This window comes from Hylaeus anthracinus, unplaced genomic scaffold (genome assembly GCF_026225885.1).
Source record: "Hylaeus anthracinus isolate JK02 unplaced genomic scaffold, UHH_iyHylAnth1.0_haploid 12002, whole genome shotgun sequence".
NCBI lineage: Eukaryota > Metazoa > Arthropoda > Insecta > Hymenoptera > Colletidae > Hylaeus > Hylaeus anthracinus.
In genome coordinates this window covers 15,341,677-15,365,037 of record NW_026534349.1, presented here as the reverse complement: position 1 = coordinate 15,365,037, position 23,361 = coordinate 15,341,677, and the positions used below count along the sequence as shown (strand labels likewise).

The window sequence follows — 23,361 nt, the reverse complement described above, 5'->3', positions numbered from 1 at the left end:
TACATATACTTTTTTTTTCACATTTGATAATGACAATTGTCTGAAAATATTTTCACGTGCAACGTGGCTGCGTGGCTCTTCTAGTCTAAAATCTAGAATAAATTCCTCCAATGGTAGATGTAGTCGAAATTTCCAGAAGTACGATACCGTTGCAACGTGGGCCTATCAATAGCAGCCAACTGTATGTGGATGGGCCAATCCGCGTTTATCTTTCCGTTGGTACGGATAGTACGAGACCAATCACCGCAGGCCACGACGAAATCTTTTCGTTAATATCCCGGTACCATGATCGGTTTGTAGTCAGTCATTCCTGCTTGTTCCTGTTGTTCGTTCAAATTTGCTCAAAGTGATTACACATTTTTACTTTGTTAAAAAAGGAGTGCACGTATAATTTGTGATCTGGTAAGTATTCCTCACGCAGTAAAACTTTGTCGTTTTCGTAATATGAAAGAATTACGAAAAATCACACTCGAGGCTTTATTGAGCGTCGATGATTCTTCATCTGCCACGTCTCACTCAAAAATTATAATTCACTCGAAGTACATTCGTTCGAAATTTAATTCGTTGCTTTTTCAGTTTCGCGAAAGGTATTGGACGTGATTGTTCTGTCGTTTGCATTGTTTTACGATAATATTTCAAATTCTCATGATTTCGTATGATGCAAGATGCATCGGAGTACACGTTCACCGAAATTAAATATTGTACGATTAAACAATCTTTATACATTAGATTAATTATATTTATTAACTATGTTTCCTTTTTTTGAAACGATCGTTTCATTTCGCTTAAAATTTTCATCCAAATTTTCAAAAGATTTTCTTACTGTATATGTCGCCGCTAAAATTTTTGATGGATAAGTTTCCTTTTGTTTACAATATATATAAGAAAGTACGTGAACGTGTTTTACGAAATCTTACCGATTAAAAGTATTAGATATCTTAAAGACAATTCCCAGGGGTTTTAAACAATTTTATTGACCGCTATCTATTTTTTTAGGGTTGTTTTTATATTAAGAAAAATGAAGGGAGCTAGAGCTCTATTTGTACTGGGCTTGATAGCCCTTGCTTCCGCAAAGGAAGAAAAGCAGAAGGAAGATATTGGAACTGTCATTGGAATCGACTTGGGTACAACGTATTCTTGGTAATATAAAGAAACTGTTCATTTCAAAGTCGCTTTTGATAAAGATATAAGCGTGTATTCGACGAAGAAATATTTTCACGATATATAATTATTTCAGTGTTGGAGTTTACAAAAATGGAAGAGCTGAAATCATAGCTAACGATCAAGGAAACAGAATAACACCTTCGTACGTGGCATTTACCGCCGATGGTGAACGTTTAATCGGAGATGCAGCGAAAAATCAGTTGACTACAAATCCAGAAAACACAGTCTTTGATGCTAAACGATTAATCGGTAGAGAGTGGTCGGATACCACGGTGCAGAACGACATCAAGTTCTTCCCGTTTAAAGTAATTGAAAAGAATAACAAACCGCATATACGAGTGGTGGTCAATGGCGAAGAGAAAATATTTGCACCCGAAGAGATCTCTGCTATGGTTCTCGGTAAAATGAAGGAAACTGCCGAGGCATATTTGGGTAAAAAAGTTACTCACGCGGTCGTCACTGTACCAGCTTACTTTAACGACGCGCAAAGACAAGTAAGCGTACAATACATGCTTCTACAGAACAATTTAGATTTAATTTCAAAACCATATACCAATCGATTGCTTACATTCATTTAGGCTACCAAAGATGCAGGCACTATTTCTGGACTCGTCGTCATGAGAATCATTAACGAACCTACAGCTGCAGCAATTGCTTACGGCTTAGACAAAAAAGATGGAGAGAAGAACGTTTTAGTCTTTGATTTGGGTGGCGGTACTTTCGATGTCAGCTTACTTACCATCGATAATGGTGTATTCGAAGTCGTGGCAACTAACGGCGACACTCACTTGGGTGGCGAAGACTTTGATCAACGAGTAATGGACCATTTCATCAAACTGTACAAGAAGAAGAAGGGCAAGGACATACGCAAGGATAGCAGAGCTTTACAGAAGTTGCGTCGTGAAGTTGAGAAAGCTAAGCGGGCACTTAGCGTTAGCCATCAAGTATGTAGAAGCTTTTTAGTAATAATGCTTTGTTTGGAAAAGAACAATGTATACTAATTAATACCTTCTTTCTTTTACGTAGGTGAGGATTGAAATCGAATCGTTCTTCGAAGGTGAAGACTTCTCGGAAACTTTGACGCGTGCGAAATTCGAAGAGTTGAACATGGATCTTTTCCGTAGCACCTTGAAACCTGTACAGAAAGTTTTAGAAGATTCCGACATGAACAAGAAAGACGTTGACGAAATTGTACTCGTCGGAGGATCTACTAGAATCCCAAAAGTTCAACAATTAGTCAAGGAATTTTTCGGTGGCAAAGAACCATCTCGAGGTATTAATCCTGACGAAGCCGTCGCGTATGGTGCCGCTGTTCAAGCTGGTGTACTTTCCGGAGAACAAGATACAGATGCTATCGTGCTTCTGGACATCAACCCGCTTACCATGGGTATCGAGACTGTAGGAGGTGTAATGACCAAACTTATTCCCAGGTAAAAACATATTCTTCTCTCTTATCGACCTCGTTAAAATTATTCGTAGATACAAATGCGTAATGTATTTCCCTTTTACTTGCAGAAATACCGTAGTTCCGACTAAAAAATCACAGATCTTTTCTACCGCGTCGGACAACCAACACACAGTTACCATTCAAGTATACGAGGGTGAACGTCCAATGACAAAAGACAACCATCTTCTTGGCAAATTCGATCTTACCGGAATCCCACCGGCACCTCGAGGAATACCACAGATCGAGGTCACATTCGAAATCGATGCTAACGGTATTCTTCAAGTATCCGCCGAAGACAAAGGAACCGGCAACCGAGAGAAGATCGTCATTACCAACGATCAAAATAGACTTACTCGCGAAGATATCGACAGGATGATCAAGGATGCTGAGAAATTCGCAGATGACGACAAGAAACTGAAGGAACGCGTAGAAGCGCGTAACGAACTTGAATCGTATGCTTACTCTCTGAAAAATCAACTAGACGACAAGGAGAAACTCGGCTCAAAGGTCAGCGATTCCGATAAAGCCAAGATGGAGGAAGTTATCGAAGAGAAGATTAAATGGCTCGAAGAAAATCCAGATACCGATCCAGAAGAATACAAGAAGCAAAAGAAAGAACTTACCGATATTGTTCAGCCTATAATTGCCAAATTGTACCAGGGTGCAGGCGGTGGTGTTCCACCGACCGGCGGAGACGACGACGATTTAAAGGATGAACTTTAACTATAACTGATCAGTGCATATATTATTTGTCCTAATTTAGACTGAATTTCACAGTCTCTCGTGCAAGTGCTGCAGAGATTAACCACGTCGTTGATACGTCGAGTATACAAAAGACTGATCGACGAGCGTTCGTTATTCATTAATTTGCATCGGAACTATACGTGGCGGTGATGATCATTCTTTGTATTGCTATGTAATGTATTTTGTCACGTAACATAACGGTCATTTTGATCCTCTTCATAAATGAAAAGAAACAAGAAGTACACTTAAGGGAAAGAATCGTGCTCTTCGGAGTAGCTTCTCTAATTTCTAGATAAGACTCCGCGCGTTAATTTATTTTTACTTAATTGTTTTATATGTTCTATTACATACATAATCGAATAACCAGTTGCGTAACTTACGTTACAGATTTTCAGCGTACGTGTGATTTAGAGTGATTGTTGGTGCAAATGGAGCATAATTTGCGTCTATTTACTGCCTGTAGAGAAACTACACGGTACTATGTACAGTATAGCTGTTCTGTATGAGTGAATGTCACATGTATCAGTATCACCGAAATAAACGTTTTTTCAATAAACCATACCAAAGAGATACGATACTCAATCGAAACACAAAAGACAAGAAAAATCTGTTTCCAAGATGGGTTTGAAACAAATTTTATTCGAAGATACAGTTTGATCGTATAACAAAAACAGTTGAAAATTTATAGATTTAATTATTCTCTATACCATTAATTGTCTATTGTGTCTATTTTATCGAAATATAATATTAACAGACGCAATAATAGTAATATAACATACTCGTTTCTTTTTTTTTTTGTGTAACTTCCTCATACTTTTTTGTTTGCTCGAAGCGACCCAGTCACTAAATATATTTTCGCTCGCGGTACAAAAATAATGTGGGATCCCATTAACAACCATTTTCTACAGTGGAAATTTTTTGCTGTAAAATTTTTGTATGGAGCATCACTTCTTTTAAATGTTTATCATCTACCAAAGTAATGTCTTCCGAAACGGAATTAATAATGTTAATACTATTCGCAATTTATACAGAACAAAAAAACTGCGTATATCCTTCTCGGGGTACCATTCTGTACATACATGTTTTCTTTTTTTTTTTTTTTTTTGGAACACGACAATTGTTACCGGAACGAATGAATAAATAAAAGTAAAATTGTTTTTTTTTTCGATCTAGTGGTTCTAGGAGGTCCCGTAACAAGTTTTCGCTCCGAGCCCCGTCTTCGTTAAGAGCGACTCTGTCTACTTCGCAGATCTAAAGTACTTTCGTTTAAAGTTCTTCGTCGCTTTATTAAAAAGTAGGGCCGAAAACGTAAGGCGTTCTATATGGAATTGTGAGATAGAATTTCAATTCTTTTCTCGCAATAATTAGTGCAACTTCGTCACGAATCTGATATTGCGATCAAGTACAAGGTATTTCGTTAAGTTTTGTACGTTAAAATTTAATATATATATATTTGTTTGGCATTGCTTCGAGACATTTATAAACGACGAACATTGAGCATTCCCTGCGCGAATCGTCGAACGAAAGATGCACTAAATACGCGATTACAATAATCTTTTCCAGTTTTCTTTTCTTTTCTCTATTTCATTAATCCTAAGGAACATGCTGTTGTCGTACTCGTGTGCACTCTGAGACTTTGATAATCAATATAAATTATCATACGTGAAACCAGAGACGGGTAAAATTCTTATTTGGATACAAATTTCGAATAACGAATAAAAGATTAACAGTCCGTCCGATCGAATAAACCTTGCGAATAAATTCATTTCATTCGTCATCCGTTATTCGAGAAAACAAATAAAATTTTGCCCATTTCTGCGTGAAACTTTGTTCGCTCAACTGTACATTCACAAGACAGACGATTTATACTTTCTGATCGAAATCAAACGTCTCGATTCTGGAAACCAAAGTATCATTTCTAACGAGGTTTGCATTATGTCAATGTAACGCGGCAATTTGTATTCTTTGTTTTTCTTTACGGTAAATGGTCTTCCTCATAGGTTTCTTTTCATTTGTTTAACTAATATGAACACATTTCTCTGTTTCTTCTCATTTCATTAGACTTAACAGTCCAATGAAATCAGGAGACTTCGAAACAGAAGCATTAGAGGTACAGATTTTACCTCAGGCGGTCTTTACAGTTCTCGGGTTTTCATAATTTTTCCCATATTTTTTTTTCTATTTTTCTTTTTTAACATATCGGACGTATTCTTATAATAGACCAGACCTGGACACTTTTGAAATAATATTACGTAAACTACTACATTAAATTACGTATCTCATTTCACGGTTACTTCATTTTGATGTGTAACGTAAATTTAAATAACAAAATATTCTTGAAAATAGTTGTTTTGAAATTTGACGAAATATAATAAATATACTTAATTCCTACTGTAAACGACGAACTAAAATATTATTTCAAATACATGTTTTTCATTTTCATTTTAAATAAAATTAGTCCAAGTCCGTAATAAACGATGATTTATGCTTGATTTAGGCTACACGATCGAAAAGAAACGTTAACTGATATCTATAAAATATCTATAAAAGATTCGTATCTTGAACAATTTTGCGAAATAGAAAAACTTTGAACTCGAAACATCGCGTGGTTATTAGAATACAGTATATATCGTTTGATAAAAGTTTCACAGATTTAGTACCGTTGGTAAGTCGATGAAAACTAATCGAATTTAACGCAGAAAAAATGGCAGTTGATAAATGACAGTGTCGATATTTAATTTAATCTTACTTTTTTTCAAATGGATAAAATGTAAGTAGAACAAACGCGAATACCGTGTTTCTCTTCGATCATTAGGTAAGAGTGAGTACAAGGTGTCCCATTGTTGATCCTAAAAGCTTAAAACGTGCAACGAAACGAATAAATTTTTTCCATCGACATTTCCTCGAAATCTTCGAAAGCACAGATATCCAGGACGATCGTAGGAAATGGGACACCTTATATATTCAGCTACTACATGTGTTATTAACGAATACAATAAGCTACAAATATAAATGTAACATACGTTCTTTTACTCTTAATGAGTAAAATAGTAAATCTATGCGCGATTCTTAGAACATTCTTCGAAAGAAATCTTTTAGATGTCATCGTTTTCGGCAAATGACGCAGATTCGAGTTCGTTTTTAATTGTATAAATAATCATAAGCGCATTAACGTTTCGAGAATCTTATTTAGGAAATGTTCCTCTAAAAAAATACTATTAGTTTCGATGACTTTCGTCGAATTCCGTACAACGTGTCGCGCAAATAAAGTTAATGATTACAAAATAAAACAAATAAGGGTATATAATATTTCCTTCCTAAGAAGGTACGTTCTAAATTTTATACTATTATAGTATGTTCTAAGAGATTCGCTTCCATTGATTATAAGTATATATATTTTTAGTAACGCGCCAATACGTAACGCTTAATATTTTCCGTACTACACGTAATTTGTGTTCTTTCCTCTTCGTTCGTAAAATGAAAATGCTGTTGTATTTTTATACTTGCGTGTATGTGTGTATGTGTGTGTGTGTGTGTGTACTGTACGATAGATATCGATCCATGGATTACCGAGCAGGCTACAAAGAACACGTGAATATTAAGCACTTAATTTAAACGTTTGTCAGACCTGAGAATTCATCCACGCTGTTACTTTTTAGCGACGTATCTTAAGAAGAACTTTGCTTCTCACTTTGGAAACCAAAAGGTTTTTAATGGCGGTAATTCAAGGATCGAGAAAGAATTAGAGGTACCTCTGGATACTGTCGTATTTGTTTTGCTTTTTTTTTCTTTTTTAACGAAAAAAATCGTTGCGTTAGTAAATATAGATATTAATCAACAAATGAAGCAGAAACATGGTGCGCCTCTGGCCACGTTTACTTATCATTTCACCTAGTTTGAACAATAATAATGTACTTTGTATCACAGTATTATATCAGTAGTTTATTTAGTATTTGTCGCATTTACTTTGGATATGGCAAATATGAAATATAACAGTAAAATTATACTAATGTAAGTCTATACTCTTTGGGGCTAAATGCATATCACAGTGGGAAATTTTTCAACGTTTTATTTATTTATTTTTTTTTAAATTCTTATTCGAATCACCAGAAGCGCACCAGTCCCAGAAATGTATTGTCTACGAAATCATATTAAATCTATATATCTTATTAAAAATATTACAGAAAGCTTTACCGCCAACCAGTGGAAATAAGCAGGCAATAATGTTAAAGTAGAAGTATCTTTTACCATTAGTTAAAAAAATGCACCTTAGGTTACTTTAGACACTTACTTGTATCTAATATACAGTCTTATCCTAATTTTTCGTTTAGCTGCGCAACTGACTTTATAAAATGAAAAGCGATTAATTAGTAAACGTGCATTTGTTTCCAAATAATACAAAGTGATCCATATTATTTTAAATATTTTCATTTATCTAATCAAACGATGATCGATCACAGATGTATCACATTCATTTACGTCATGATTATTGATTTGTTTGGATTAGCGCGGCATTCGTTTAAATAAATATTCAAAAAATTCATTGGACCACCCTTCAAAACAGAAATAAAATTACTATCGAATGTTACACAGCTCATCCTAAATGTTAAAGCATGCAGTAAATAGTATCCTATAATGTTGACGTGTTAGTATTTATATGACGTAATTATAATGTTAAGAGTTAGTAATGAAGCTAGTTGTTAAGTGCCGAGAAATTCTTTTCCTCGTTGTACCAAACTTAAATATGAACAAAGAGAACGTAAATAATTTCTTACGAGTATGACTTTGTACTAAAACTGAGCGTGTAATGTCAATTAACAATAATACGAAATCAAGTATTTTAAGCTACACAATTTTTTCGGCACTGTTTAAACAAATTTTGTTCAATTATTCGAATACTCGCATCTACCGTTTAACGATAATCCCCTTTGTTTTAATAATGGAATTTCAATGGATGTATAATAATTCTAAATGCACGAAAAGTTTGTATCGGATGGGATGTTAATCCTAATTTGAAAGTACTCTGTAGTACTTTGTATAACTATTGCATGCTCTGACTACTATATATGTATCAGACGAACAACATTCTTACGAAAATACTAAGGTATTCTTTAAAAGTCTGATTGCGATAATCTAAGTGTTTTGAAGTGTTTCTTAATTGACGATGTTATAAAAATGATTTAATAATTAAGTTACTGTCATTCTAAAAGCATCATAACTGATTAGCTAGTGTTGCTTACCAAAGAAAGAATTTGTATGCGTGCGATGATTAAAACAGAGACTTTGCAAACGCCTGTATAACTATGGGAACACTAGCGTCGAAACCATTAATAGTTAAAATACCATTGTCACGTTTTTCTTTGCGATAGGTTGAAGAAAAACATACAGCACAGTTTATTAATCTGAAAATAAACGAACAAATGAAATATGTCAATTATCGTTCGTTGAAAGGGTACTTTAGAAGGGACTCACTTTGTATTTGGAAGTTTCAGTTTTGTCCTGTATGCTTGAAGGGCTTCTTCGGAACTATCAGCTTTTTCTAATATTTGATCTACAACGTTAATAAATACGTCGTATTTATTATTCTGATAAGCAGCCCACGACATTGGTTTACCCAAATTGACATTTCCAACAGGCATCTGCTGTAATCGTCTCATAGCCTGGCCAAAAGAAGCTGTCTTATCAATGTTGACGGTATGAATTCCAACGTTTTTAAACGTCGCAACGGTGACATTCTTCTCACTGCGAAGAAGTGCAACTGCGATCATGCATCCTGCTTCCGCACCGTTCACATTACTACTGCGCCAAGTATGTCTTTCTAACATCACTTTATTCATATTGATTGTTACCATGTACCGTAACCCAGTCGGTTGAATGTGCTGTAAAAATATATGTAGTAATATAACGATCGAACGGAAGTAATGTAAAAAAATATTTATACTCACATGAAACGAAAGATTTAACATTTTATAAAGAGCATCAATGATTTTAGAATTCGGTTTAGTTGGAGTTGGCGAAGGTTTATCGATTTGTTCTTTGATTTTTCGTTTTTCGTATGACAATGGCCTTCAGAAGAATTTGAATTAAGCAACATTAACGACTACTTATTACTCGATTAACGACTACTTACTTTCCAGAGTTTTCGTAATCCCTTATCGTTATTAAAACTAAAGCTGGGTGAACCTTATCTCTAGTAATGTATTCTTCGTTAGTGATTTGATCTACTATTTTAGAAACTGTTAAAGCATTCGGTTTCAATAACTGGAGATTATGAATTCTTTGCAAATTGTTTAAAAGTGTAACTAAATTCATCGACGGTATCAATGCGTTCCAGACCTACGGATAAAAATTACAATATATACGAGATACATCGGATACAAGAATATCAAAGAATTCTTATTTTCATTCTGTAGTTTTACCTCTTTAGACTTTAACAAATGTCCAGGTACATGATCTAACGTTAATTTATATATTTCCAAAAGACCTGCCGCTTGAATTTCGTCTCTACAGTGTTTAAAATCTTCGACGTGTTCAATGTATTCTACTATTTCTGTAAATCTGGAATCTTCTCTGTAAGTTTTTTTTATCTCATCCACACCACGTACTACATACTTGAGGACCACTTCTATCGCTAATTAAAAATATATAAAAAATTCATTAATGGTTAAACGCGACGATCTACTTGACGATTACATCGCGATAAAATACGTACCAGGATTATTGGGTACAGGATGCGACAATTTTATAATATCTTTATGTTTCCATCCATATCTGCCTTTGTACCTTGTCACACATTTTGCTAATTCCATTGGAGTTTTCGATAAATACCAATTATTTACAGCTTTTCTTAAGCCTTGGCCCCATCCATGTTTCGTACTACCAGCTGCATCGAGTTCCTTTTGTTTACTTATTTGGGAAGCAAATTTTATGAACAAAATAAAATGTTGCGGCGATGAACAGATTTTATCTACAGCTGCGTATGCTGCATGTCGTAAACCTTCGCTTTTCATTTGCCTACAGCAAACAGCAAGAGCAAATACTAACGTTTCTGGATTTGGAACAATGTTACTTTCAAATGCCTAAAAAGCAAAATATTACCAATATATATCATTTACATGTAACGTTTTCCATAGATTCTAAAATCTTACCTTCGTGATTATTTGAACTGGTAATAACTGTTTCTCTGTATTTTCGGCTAATTCTTCTATAGACGGAACATTTCTAGCCAAAAAGTAATTGTGAACAAACCAGTTTCCAGGTTGATAATCCGGATATTCTTTCCCAACATAAAGAAACTGTGCTAGTCGTATCTCAGGATCGTTTGGATCCAACTGTACAGCCATTTCTTAATTCACAGTTCTACAAAATATAATTTATAAACTTTGACACAACATGCTTTTATTATTTTGTTCCTATTATTACTATTACTACTGCGTATAAATTTATTCACAGATAGTTAGAACATATTTATTTGAAAAGCAGACCAGGTGTTCATGACCACTTTAAATATATTATTTTAAATCCAAGATCTTTACACGTTCAATTCATAATGGAATATACAAACAGATATCACTGGATGACCTGATAAGGTAACATGAAAATACGGAATACTAATGTACGATCCAGTTTTGTATATCGCACATACAACTACATATCGTGCACAGTTAGAAAAGCCTTTTGTCATCAGTTGTTGTCACGAACAATCGATCCCTATTACCTTTTGTCAATCGAGAGGGGAACAATTTGAAATACAATCATACAAAGCGACGTTTATGACGTGCAAAAACGTACTTGAGCATGTACCGACGGAAGAATTTACACGGTCCGTGAAGATCTCAAGTCAAGTAACAACTGGTAACAACACAAAAGCTCATTGACCCCTAGAAAGCCGTGAATGCTTCGACAACATAAACGCTTTTGAATTCTCAAACAAGATTATATATTTCTCATGTTAGCTGATATTTTGCATCTCGATATCGTTTCTTTTTTCTTCTTTTAGTTGAAATTCGGTTGATCTTTTAAGTACTTTCAAATAACTTTTTTTTTGCCACAGCAGTAACAAGTAACAACAGTCTTTACGATACGTATTCTATTCACCATAAAGCAATAGTGAATATTCGCTACATGCGTATACACGTTTAACGTTCGTGTAGTTACAATGAATATTCAAATGTTACTCTTTTTTTAAGAATTCTTTAAATGACTTCGCGTGTAATACGATAAGATATTTTTTTATGGAAGTATACAATCATAATTACAAGATATTTGTATGTATGAAAGAAAAGTTACCAGGTTCCTACACTTTGGGTGCATCTAGAAAGACCACCGCTCACTGAGCGGCTCAGTGAGCGGGTTTTAATATTAGTGGCGGTAAACAGTGATGGGCAAAACCCTAGACTTCGAATAAATCTGAAGTTTGCCGATATGTTTGTCTCGTTTCCTCTTTTGAACATTTTCCAAAGAAGGAAACGAGACAAACACATCGGCAAACTTCAGATTTATTCAAAGCCTAGGCGACCTAGGGTTTTGCCCATCTCTGGGCGGTAAAAGACTTTCTAGCGGATCTAAAAGAAGAATGTTGAAATAGTTTCAAAGAAAAGGCAATGGAAACAAGGAGAGAGAAGGGAACTCTCTTTATGAGAGAAATAGGACCAAATTACAAGAGAGCAAGATATAAACCTAGGTTTATAAAATACAAAGATAAATTAGATAGACCAACAATAAGAACTATCTCAAGGATCAGGTGTAATCACTATAATTTAAGAGCATCGCTTCCAAGGAAAGAGATAGTAGAAGATTCAACTTGTCCATGCGGCTAGGAATATGAAGATATAGACCACGTCTTATTTGAATGTGGGCTATATAATGTGGAACGAAACATCATATGGACAATATGGACAATATGACAAGAAATTGAGAAAGTGGGGAAGTCAGCAATCGAGTTAATAAAATGACATAAGGTTAAAGTATACAAAACATTGAACACTTTTCTAAAAAGTATCAATAAGACGTTATAAAAAAAAAAACCAACAAACAAAAAAGGAAGAGTATTGGATACTCAAAGAAGCATGAAACTGCCAAACACTACAGAGGAAGCGTGATAAGGGTATACTAAAATAAAAGGAGTAACCAAAGATTAAAAGTACAAAGAAAGTTCCTATTTAAAATTAGTCTTGAAAAACATATATAATAGTAAAATCTAGTAGAAAATTTAAGGCATATACAGTATTATATATGTACATTTAGAATAAAAAAAAAGGAGATCAACATGAAGACTGAATAGTACTAGGTTAAAAGAAAAAGTACATAACTTTACAAAAGATTATATATATACCAATTATATATATATCAATTAGAAAGTAAACCAATTTTATATATATATATTATATTATATAGTAACTTAAATTATGCATATATATATATATATATATACAAAATATATATATATATATATGCATAATTTAATAGAATTTATATATATATATATATATACAAAATAGACAAGTTACTATTCCTATATAAATTCTATTAACATAATATAATAAAGAGTTTGACAACCTCGACTTACAAATTAAAAAGTTTATTGTTTCGTTATTCCTTATTGCGATTAGTTTTGAGAAGTATATCAATTAGAAAGTAAACCAATAAGAATAATGATTAAGTAATATTATTGTAAAAAGTTTAGGAGAAAAAATGTACAAAGAGAGCAGCACATGGTAGTGCAAAGTACTACTCCGAATGTACGCACTTTAATCCAATAAAGTCAATAAACAAACGAACATATCAGTGGCGCCATCGGTGGTAAAACGCCCAAGTTTGTAACGAAAATAGTTTTCACTCTTGCTGCTAGATGGCGTCACAAAATAAAGGGTCGATAATTATTACTAACCAAATAATTGTTTAATAAAACGATCTATTTGACGTATTAACTAATATATTGTAGTGCTATAAAGCAAAGAATCGTAGTAATTATGCATTTACAAGAAGTAAAGAATAATTGATTAAAATGTATCGGTGGCGTCATGTAGCAGCAAGAGTGCCAACTATTTTCCCTACAAGCTTGGGGGTTTTCTCACCGATGGCACCACTGGTACTTTCTTTCTTTCTTTCTTTCCTTCTTTCTTTCTTTCTTTCTTTCTTTCTTTCTTTCTTTCTTTCTTTCTTTCTTTCTTTCTTTCTTTCTTTCTTTCTTTATTTATTTATTTATTTATTTATTTAAGGTGTTCTAGACACTAGGGGTCTATATTACACCACAATGCGGTACAAAATTTCCATCGGTAGTAAAATCTGCTCTCAGATCAGCTAAACGAGCGGTTTTCCTTTTCCAGATGCACCCACTGCAACGCAACATAATGGTGTTGTTTTCTTTCAAAGGAAGACGCTAGGGACGCCGCTAAGTTTGAGAAAATAAATTTGCACACCCGGAAAAAGTGAATAATAGATTAATATAAAATGTATATCAATAATTCTCAGCATAAATACTACTAATAAGAATCCGACGTATGTAATAACAAATCGTACTTTCTCTCGATCGAGACACTTTTGCAATTCCATTTTCGACGTTCGAATGAATCGTAATGCATTCGAACGAAATACGTAGTTTGCGTTTGAAGTTGTAATAAAAACTGTTTAAATAGAATCGATTTTTTGTTCTCATTTTAATGATCGTGTTTTCCGTCTTCGCGCAATAGTATAGAGGGTGTCTCGTGTTGCGTGATTTTCGGCGTTGATTTCCATTGAAAATTGGGTATGTGAAACACAGTTTTTTTAATGGTATTATATATAGTAATATACAGTGGGTGTAGAATGTATTCGTACACCGATCAATTTCCCAAAAAACTTTTGTGTGAAATTGTAGTTTCTTAACTTCTTTTTTTATAATCAATGATATTTTACATATTCTCGGAAGTCTCTAAGATAGATATAGTCCAAACAACATTTACTAGTTGATATAATTTGTAAAATTAACAAAAGAATGCGAAAAGTGGGTAAAAGTATAGAAGCAATCAGTATTTGTACGATTCTTATGACGAACCATTTACAGTAGAGTTTGTAACGTAAACACATTAGTTTATTACTCCGTACGAATTAGAAAACATCAAATTTCCAGTAAAGCATTAGGTTGTCCCGAAAGTTTCTTTCGTTTTATTAATAATTAATATATACATAATATTTTATGTTTTATGTTACATTACTGATTTGTGTATGATTCATTTTGCTTCATTACTGTTACAGCATCAATGTCTAAGCAATTAGATTGTCTATTTATATAAACACTGCCACAGAAAATAATTTAATGTAACTCACGAAAGAAACTTTTGTGACAACCTAATACTTTTAACAATGGCTCTAATAGAGGAATGGTAAAAGATTCCACTTCGAATAACTAATAATTTAGTTAATTTAATGCTTAGAAGAGTTACAATAATTATAAAGTCAAAAGGAAACCCCACGAAGAAAGTATTATATACTTGTAAATTAATGTAAATTTCTTTTTTTTTAATGAAGTTTTAAAAATTAAACAGTTGTGCGAATACTTATTGCTTCAATATTTCTATCGATTAATTGTTTTTTCCTTGTTAATTTCGCAACTTACATAAATAGCTAATTTTTTTTTGTACTCTATCCATTCTAGAGATTTCCGAGAATATGTAGAATGTCATTGTTTATAAAAAATAAGTTAATAAATTACAATTTTACATAGTTTCTTTGGAAATTGATCGGTGTACGAATACTTTCTACACTCACTGTATGCCTTGGTAATTTTCAAGAGAAGTTATCGTTCCGTATATCACATAATATTATATAATTTATTATCTAAATAGTACATAATATGCAATTTTTGTATAAGATTAAATTATTTGTTTTTTCCGTCGAATTTGCTTTAATCGAGTTCGATTTCTCTCCGAACAGGGAATCACTTCCATAGGAACGTAATTTTATAAGGACACCCTTGCGATACGTAAATGCGTAAACTGTCACAGCGTGTATGTCAACCGGGTCACTGTCAGCAAGGATGTGACCACGTCAGTATCGATTCACCCTGGCACCTGCTATGTTGTGCCGTTAGATTCCATCTGCAAACTTGGAATCGTCTCTGTCGCATTACAGTGTAAAAAATACAAATGTAGTCTTGGTTTTCATCGAAGGATGCTCTTCTCCCGCGCTTTACTTGTTGCAACGGTCGTCTGGTTGCAACACTGCACCCGTTGCGTCGATAGTCAAGGTACGCGGTTACTCGAGTTCGCTTTTCAAACGTAAACGATAATTCAACGACGCGTAAAAAAGAAAAGAAAAAAAAAATTACACAAACGAATTAATTCGTTCGTATTTATTCGGCGGTTGTTCGCTCGTAACAATTACACTGGCGAGTAAAAAAGACTTAAAGGCTTATAAGCATCGGGGCTAGATAACGATTCGAGGTGCCGATGATAAGGAAAGCAGAGAGATGGAGAAAGGAACGTATTATTAAATTTAATCGGTCGAGAAAATATTATCAAATTGAAAATAATTTGTTCCTTAAGCATTTGTCGAAATTATTTTAGTATTCGTAGACTGATATTTAAGTCCCCCTCCCCCAAGTCCACAGCCTTACTTATTGTTAATCTATATCTACATTCGTATTCTTGTTCATAATTCGTAGCCATTTTCATCCAGATGAAAAGGAGGGTGTTAAGAAATGGCCATTTTTGGCATCGCCTGGAAATGAAAAATTCATGGAGGATCTTTTAGAGTGTCTCCCAAGGAACAAAAAATGTCGGTATCACTTTCCCGAGAAACGATGGAAAAGTTGTCAAAAATACGTTCAAAGTATGAATGTGATGATAACGGAACTTGCGTATATTTTACATTTCGTCGTCTTCTTCTTCGGATATCGAACCGTCTTCGAAATAAGTATTAAGGAACTCAGCAAATCGAGCAAATCCAAAGTACCATATAATCATGGCTACATGGGAACAGCAACCAACAACGCGTACTCCGACTTTGCATCCACATGAGTGTGCAAGTATGGCTTCCAGTGCGGTTTTACTTTTATCAATTAGTACATGTACAAAGTATTTTAAACTATTTGAATGTCGTGAATGCAGTTTCGTTTGAAGTAAAATGGCGTTAATTGGTTCCACATCAATCTGGTATTTTTTTAAATCAATATTGTACGATGGTACTGCGACTTGAAATTCAAAATCTCCGCTGTCATTTATATGGCCGGCGTAATAACCAGATGCTTGGTTATTCATTTGGTATGTTCCACATGCGTATAAGTATAGATCGTTGTAAGTTAATCTGGGGAAAAACTCTAATTCTGTAACCTCCATATGTTGGAATTGTGCCAAAAAAGAAAACAGATCTGATTATTTTAGTTACAATATCTCTTTTCTCTGATCTTTTCTTTGACAACTTTCATTTAATCCTATTATTTATTTCTTATATTATATATATTTTATTTATTATTATTTATTATTCTTATTAATCATTTTTAAGACGTTTCGATACTCTCGAGTAAGTTACTTTGAACCGGGTGATATTTCCCTTGCGGATCGGTGGCTTTCGATTCTCTGTAGTGGAAACTCGGAAACCATTAACAGTTGAACAAGTTAATGAATTGAAATTCATTAAAAAATATCGATATAATGTCGGAGTAATCGCAGGACGTATAAAAAGTCGTTAAATATTTCGAGGACAGTTCGATATCCGAAGAAGAAGACGACGAAATGTAAAATATACGCAAGTTCCGTTATCATCACATTCATACTTTGAACGTATTTTTGACAACTTTTCCATCGTTTCTCGGGAAAGTGATACCGACATTTTTTGTTCATTGGGAGACACTCTAAAAGATCCTGCATGAATTTTTCATTTCCAGGCGATGCGAAAAATGAGCATTTCTTAACACCCTCCTTTTGTCCGTTCCTGTCATTTCATTTGCAACGCATTTGTTCTTGCACTTTTAAATAATTAGGTAATGTCGCGAACGAGGCGGACGATAAACCAAAGACTCCGATACCGTCGCACGTTACGGTAACGTCCTGGAATGTAAGTTTCGTCGTACGAAAATTGTACAACGACGATCTTTATTTAAATCGATATCGGCGCTGATATTAAGCGAATCTCAAAGTTGTTCTTGTTGCAGGACATGCCGTTCTCAGGGATCGTCGAAGAGAACGGAAAATGGATTGGTAAAGGATACGCATTTTATATCCTCGATTTGCTCAGCTCGAGGTTGAACTTCTCGTACACCATTATTCCGCCAAGAGAGCATATACTTGGCAATGAGAACAGCGGCGTTCTTAGTTTACTGTACGAAAAGGTAACGAACTTCCGACGAAACATCCTCGTTCGTGTAAATCGTCAATATTTTTTTGAATATTCGATAGCTATCGAAGCATCGTATAAAAATCGGCAAATTTAATGAATGTTTCCTTGGAATGGAATGAATGGAGTAATTGCGAAAGAAGTATAGTAAATAACATTACTTTATGAAATAAAAAGAAAAAGAATGTACATTCAATGCCACAATTTTTTTCTTATGTATTTTGGCCCGCTAAACTCGCAAATCGCAATGAAGAATTTTTCTATGGATAGATTTTCGAGATATGAATTTTTGAACTGGAGATATTTGCCCCTAAAATGTGAATCTCCCTCAGAAAAGAATCGAAAAAAGGATTAAAAAATTCATATCTTGAAAACCTATTCGTAGAAAAAATTTTCATTGCGATTTTCGAGTTTGGCGTTCCGAAATACACAAGAAAAAAGATAGCGACATTGAATGTAGATTTTGGCTGCGAACTAGCGTAATTACATAGTTACATTTAAGCAGAAGGTGGACATAGCTGTCGCGTATCTTCCGGTATTGCCGGAAATGCGACGATACTGCACGTTCAGTACTTTCCTGGACGAAATGAAATTAACAGCCTTAATGAAGAGACCACACGAATCGGCTACTGGTTCGGGTCTCTTGGCACCATTCGAAAGGACCGTTTGGATTCTGGTTCTGGCGTCGTTGGTCTTCGTGGGACCGGTTATTTATTTCTTTGCTTATATCAGGTGTTTACCATAAAACTAACGAAAGAAACGAATTTTCGAATCTTCATCTTCAGCGAAATGTGTACCGATCGATCGTTACTATTCGATCTCGTGTTGCAGATCAAAATTATGGCACGATCCAGACTCTGAGAGGTTCAGTTTGACCTCCTGTTTCTGGTTTGTTTACAGTTCCCTTTTGAAACAGGGGACGAACATCGTCGCTACGACAGGTAAAGTACAGTTTGTCGCTGTACAGCGAGTAACTTTAACATTCGGACACTATAACATTTTTACATCATCACATCATAACTTTGTTTCTAACAAAACAAGCAAAAAACATAATCATGTATTATATCAACGTATATGTTTAGTAAACAATAGTATAAGTATTATTTACGTAACTTACCGTAGTTGTTAAATAACACGATTTAAACAAAACATTGTCTGATTTTCGCGTTACTTTAATATTCGGACACTTTTAGAAACTGCAGTGGGTGTAGAATGTATTCGTACACCGATCAATTTCCCAAAAAACTTTTGTGTGAAATTGTAGTCTCTTAACTTCTTTTTTTATAATCAATGATATTTTACATATTCTTGGAAATCTCTGAAATAGATATGGCCCAAACAACATTTACTAGTTAATATAATTTGTGAAATTAACAAAAAAATGCGAAAAGTGAGTACAAATACTTATTGCTTCTATACTTTTACCCACTTTTCGCATTCTTTTGTTAATTTCACAAATTATATCAACTAGTAAATGTTGTTTGGACTATATCTATCTTAGAGACTTCCGAGAATATGTTAAATATCATTGATTATAAAAAAAGAAGTTAAGAAACTACAATTTCACAGAAAAGTTCTTTGGGAAATTGATCGGTATACGAATACATTCTACACCCACTGTACCTTAATATAATACTTGATTATGTTTTTTATTTGTTTGATTAGAAACGAAGTCATTATGTAACAAAGTAAAAATCTCATAGTGTCCGAATATTAAAGTTACTCACTGTAATAACTAAGATTGACACGGTGTCACTTTCGTTAAATTCTAGATTCAACGCGAATGCTCTTTGCTACTTGGTGGATTTTTATATTGATACTGACATCTTTCTATACGGCGAATCTCACGGCGTTCCTTACGAAGCCTCAGTTTACCTTGTCCATTAGTTCTTTACAGGATATCGTTCACAAGGGTTACAGTTGGGTCACTTACAAAGGACGTACAGTTGATTTTCTTCTTTCCCAAGTAAAATCTCGGCCAATGTCTACCGGCAGTAAAGTGTTTCGAATTTTGTCTAATTTTCTTTTCTTTTTTTTTCAGAACCATTACAACGATTTGAGCTTGTTGAATGCGAGCAAACGACAAGGAAAAGGTGTTTTTATATATTACGAGCCGTCAAAGGCCATTTTAAATTCCGTTAGCACGAGTATGTATCGAATATCGAGTTACTCGAACGAGTACGTTCTTTTACTTTCTTTATCTGTTTTTAGAAAGGCTATTCCTGGGAGAAGCACACTATCTGCAAACTTTAATATTCCAAGATTACATAAACAAAACTCGCAGACACTTGGATCATAGCCTGCGCTGCACTTACGTTATAATGCCTGGAAACATCTTGGTGACAAATCGTGCATTTGGATTTCCTCTGAATGGTTCCATCATTGAGAACCATATTAATAAAATGTAAACTCCGCCTACAACTATCAAGAGAGGAGTCTGGTCCAGCTAATGTATTTTTCTAATGCATATAATTTTCAGATATAAGTAATTTTTGTTATTGAAACTTTTTTTTACGTATAAAGGAACTTTCAAAGAAGAAAATTTGACAGTGTAGATTTAATTTGAATGTATTCGTATACAGGGTGTTAAACAAAAAGCATTCAATATTTATATGGTGTATAGGGCACACTGTACTGAGTAAAAAAGCTGTAGCAAACATTTAGTGTCATGATTGACTTACTTGCTTCCATCGCATGCGATGTTTATGTCAGCGTTTATAAATTGCGTTCTGAATGTTTCCATTCAAGTGCCGATAATTTCGTCAATTTCATTTCTTCACTTTCGTGTACAGAAGTGAGCTCTGTATCACTCAAATGAGTTCTCTATCTTCTCAATCATGATACTAGCAAACAAAAATGTTTATATCTCAGAAACGGTTGACCTTTGGACCTATGTTTACTAAAGCTTCTTTACTCGGTCCAGTGTGCCCTATCCACCATATAAATATTGAATGCTTCTTTTTGAACACCCTGTATAGATATAGTAGTCGCAAGGAAAGGATTCGGTCAAAACGGTGGGACGCATAGCTCATCAAATTTTTATCCGATTCACTTGATTCAACGCTTAAATTGAAGGTAATTAAGTTTATATGCTTATGAACCTCGACTCTTAATGAATTATTATTATAGCATAAAGTTATTGCAAAATAACGGCCGACATGTATCGTTCACTTTCATGTTTTTTGCCGCCATTTTTGCAATTAACAATTTTTTTTTGCAAATTGAGGTTCATACGCATTTTACGTACCTACTAATGAAAAACATTTTCTGATTTTACCTATTAGATGTTTTCCCGGTGCTTCACGTATCCCACCGTTTTGACCGAATCCATTCGTTGCGGCTACTACATCTATCTATGTATACATTCAAATTAAATCTACACTGTCAAATTTTCTTCCTTGAACGTGCCTTTATATGTAAAAGAAGTTTCAATAACAAAAATTAATTATATCCGGAAATTATATGCACTAGAAAAATACATTAGCTGGACCAAACTCCCCCCTTAATCGAAGGGATAGTTATTGTAGAAATTTGAATAACCCGTGTATAAAATTAACGAATACCGTCGTATAATACGTTCCTTTCCTAATTTCAGGTTGCTTAGATTAGTAGAGACAGGTATTATACAACACAGACAAGAAGAGGACCTACCGTTAGCAGAAATTTGTCCGGTTGACCTCCGTTCGACCGAAAGACAACTGCGGAACACCGATCTCCTTTTAACGTACAAAGTCGTCGTCGCAGGATACGCGATCGCCTCGATTATTTTTCTGTTTGAAATCATTTTCGCGTTTATATGGAGCCGTATAAAATACAGCAAGCAACGAGACACGCGCAACTCTCTTGCTCTGAGAGTAAAATCGGATCATTCGAAGAAAAATAGTTTGCGTCAAAAGCGGATAACATTCTTAAAGGGTAATACGCCGGACATTTATCAACCCCCAGAAAACATCTTGATGCAAAGAAAGCAAGAATTAATTAACGGAAGAAATTACTATGTAGTCACTGACAGCGCCGGCGATCGAAGATTAATTCCTATAAGGACCCCTTCGGCTATTCTCTTCCAATATGCGAGTTAATTGAACGCAATATTCATATTGATGACAAAAATCTGCTGTTTATAATAATGTTTAATGAAATCTTATATTATCTTCGCCATATGTTAATAAAGAAATAAGGAAAAATGTAATATTCACCTACCTTTCTCTTCGTGTCACCGAGCCGGAAGTCAGCGCCTCTATCGGGAAAACGATCAAGTTTGTCATAAAATAGTTCCTCTTTCTACTGGTAAAACCAAGTCTAAATACCGACATAGGATATTATGGTCTCATTACCCTATTTTGGTATTTGTGGAGTTACACACATTTATCGATTTTTACATGTATAGTTCTTCACACATGTATCACACTTCACACATGTTTCACACTTCAGACATGTTTCATAATTCACATTGATAATTGTTTATAATTGGCTATTGCGTTTGAACGTAGCGGATTTTAATTACGTTTTCTTTTGTCGCGTAATTCATTTTTCCGTTAGTTGCAATTATTTTTAACATTCTACAGTTCAAACGTGTTTCCAACCAGCTCCTTGAATTCAAATTGTTAATCTTATTTTATTGTTCTTGTTTAAATAAATTATCTTGTTGTTAAAGTTCGGTTTTAGTTCATGTTCGGAATTCTTTTATGTAGAATCCCTACATATATAGACCTAGTGGCGCCATCGGTGAGAAAACCCCTAAGCTTGTAGCGAAAATAGTTGCCACTCTTGCTGATAATTGGCGCCACCGATACATTTTAATAAATTATTCTTTACTTTTTATAAATGCATAATTACTACGATTCTTTGTTTTATAGCACTACAATATATTAGTTAATACGTCAAATTGATTGTTTTAGTAAACAATTATTTGGTTAGTAATGATTATCGACCCTTTAGTTTGAGGCGCCATCTAGTAGCAAGAGTGGAATCTATTTTCGTTACAAACTTGGGCGTTTTGCCACCGATGGCGCTACTGATATTAAAACCCGCTCTCTGAGCCGCTCAGTGAGCGATGGTCTTTCTAGATGCGCCCAAAGTGTAGAAACCTGTTAACTTATTTTTCATAGATACAAATATTTTGTAACTTTGATTGTATACATCCATAAAAAACACCTCATCGTATTACATGCGGTCATTTAAAGAATTCTTAAAAAAAGAGTAACATTTGAATATTCATTGTACCAGTATAATTACGCGAACGTTATTTCCTACGTCAAATGTATCATCTATGAATAGTTATAATCAATAAACAACAAGTATTGTAATAGACCCATTAGTTATAACTAATATTACTATAGTAACGCTTCAATTTTAATTTTAAGGATATATTAAATATTAGCTACACAAAACTATCGCCCTCGTAACCTTAAGGTTACTAATTAGTAAGTAGTACTTACATTCTATTCTGAAACAGTATTTTCATTCAACATTATAAATATTAGCCAACAGGACATTATACATTAGTAATTTTTCAGTTATCTCTTTAATTTTACAGCATGTAATCTATGATAATGAGTTAATTGATAAAAAAATATTAGTAAATAAGGAAAAGAAAAAGACAGGATTAAAGTATAGCAATGTTCAATATAGATATAAGATAATTTTACAATAGTTTACAAATGTATATTTATATAGTGTTCTTTTTTGGAGAG

General features: G+C 34.0%; 3 protein-coding genes across 11 annotated transcripts; 2 read left to right on the top strand and 1 right to left on the bottom strand.

Annotated features, from left to right (window-relative positions):
• The first annotated feature begins 258 nt into the window (after positions 1-258).
• Positions 259-3,914, top strand: LOC128892176 (endoplasmic reticulum chaperone BiP). The gene is made up of 6 exons (XM_054152360.1): positions 259-402; positions 997-1,140; positions 1,238-1,658; positions 1,743-2,108; positions 2,191-2,594; positions 2,680-3,914. The coding sequence occupies exons 2-6, from the start codon at positions 1,019-1,021 to the stop codon at positions 3,332-3,334; spliced, it is 1,968 nt and encodes a 655-aa protein (XP_054008335.1). The 5' UTR covers positions 259-402; positions 997-1,018; the 3' UTR covers positions 3,335-3,914.
• A 60-nt stretch (positions 3,915-3,974) lies between these two features.
• Positions 3,975-11,620, bottom strand: LOC128892178 (RNA-binding protein RO60-like). Of its 6 annotated transcripts, none has more exons than XM_054152370.1 (9): positions 11,073-11,620; positions 10,504-10,714; positions 10,068-10,434; positions 9,775-9,986; positions 9,486-9,691; positions 9,301-9,421; positions 8,828-9,234; positions 8,596-8,757; positions 3,975-7,908 (listed from the first exon to the last, which is right to left on the bottom strand). In XM_054152370.1, the coding sequence occupies exons 2-8, from the start codon at positions 10,696-10,698 to the stop codon at positions 8,625-8,627; spliced, it is 1,641 nt and encodes a 546-aa protein (XP_054008345.1). In that variant the 5' UTR covers positions 10,699-10,714; positions 11,073-11,620; the 3' UTR covers positions 3,975-7,908; positions 8,596-8,624. The 6 variants fall into 6 exon arrangements, with proteins under 6 accessions (XP_054008345.1, XP_054008346.1, XP_054008341.1 ...); XM_054152371.1 differs by having other exon boundaries at positions 3,975-6,933; XM_054152366.1 differs by having other exon boundaries at positions 3,975-8,757; positions 11,073-11,619.
• Positions 11,621-14,734: 3,114 nt separating this feature from the next.
• On the top strand, positions 14,735-21,835 carry LOC128892177 (glutamate receptor ionotropic, delta-2). 4 transcript variants are annotated; one of them, XM_054152365.1, is made up of 9 exons: positions 14,735-15,581; positions 17,316-17,389; positions 17,487-17,663; positions 18,174-18,400; positions 18,500-18,609; positions 19,441-19,634; positions 19,710-19,815; positions 19,880-20,072; positions 21,264-21,835. In XM_054152365.1, exons 1-9 carry the CDS (start codon positions 15,506-15,508, stop codon positions 21,745-21,747), a joined length of 1,641 nt encoding a protein of 546 aa, XP_054008340.1. In that variant the 5' UTR covers positions 14,735-15,505; the 3' UTR covers positions 21,748-21,835. The 4 variants fall into 4 exon arrangements, with proteins under 4 accessions (XP_054008340.1, XP_054008338.1, XP_054008337.1 ...); XM_054152363.1 differs by having other exon boundaries at positions 18,171-18,400; XM_054152362.1 differs by having other exon boundaries at positions 19,441-19,815.
• Positions 21,836-23,361: the final 1,526 nt, after the last annotated feature.

Bases quoted from the DNA above. Each gene is read 5' to 3' on its own strand.
- LOC128892178 (XM_054152370.1), bottom strand. From the start codon at position 10,698: ATGGCTGTACAGTTGGATCCAAACGATCCTGAGATACGACTAGCACAG. The intron at 9,692-9,774 runs GTAAAACTACAG...TTTTATCCGTAG, and splicing joins ATTTGTTAAAGTCTAAAGAG to GTCTGGAACGCATTGATACC. The intron at 8,758-8,827 runs GTGAGTCCCTTC...GTTTATTTTCAG, and splicing joins CTGAAACTTCCAAATACAAA to ATTAATAAACTGTGCTGTAT.
- LOC128892176 (XM_054152360.1), top strand. From the start codon at position 1,019: ATGAAGGGAGCTAGAGCTCTATTTGTACTGGGCTTGATAGCCCTTGCT. The intron at 2,109-2,190 runs GTATGTAGAAGC...TCTTTTACGTAG, and splicing joins CACTTAGCGTTAGCCATCAA to GTGAGGATTGAAATCGAATC. The intron at 2,595-2,679 runs GTAAAAACATAT...TTTTACTTGCAG, and splicing joins ATGACCAAACTTATTCCCAG to AAATACCGTAGTTCCGACTA.
- LOC128892177 (XM_054152361.1), top strand. From the start codon at position 15,506: ATGCTCTTCTCCCGCGCTTTACTTGTTGCAACGGTCGTCTGGTTGCAA. The intron at 15,582-17,315 runs GTACGCGGTTAC...TTAAATAATTAG, and splicing joins CCGTTGCGTCGATAGTCAAG to GTAATGTCGCGAACGAGGCG. The intron at 19,816-19,879 runs GTATGTATCGAA...ATCTGTTTTTAG, and splicing joins TTTAAATTCCGTTAGCACGA to AAAGGCTATTCCTGGGAGAA.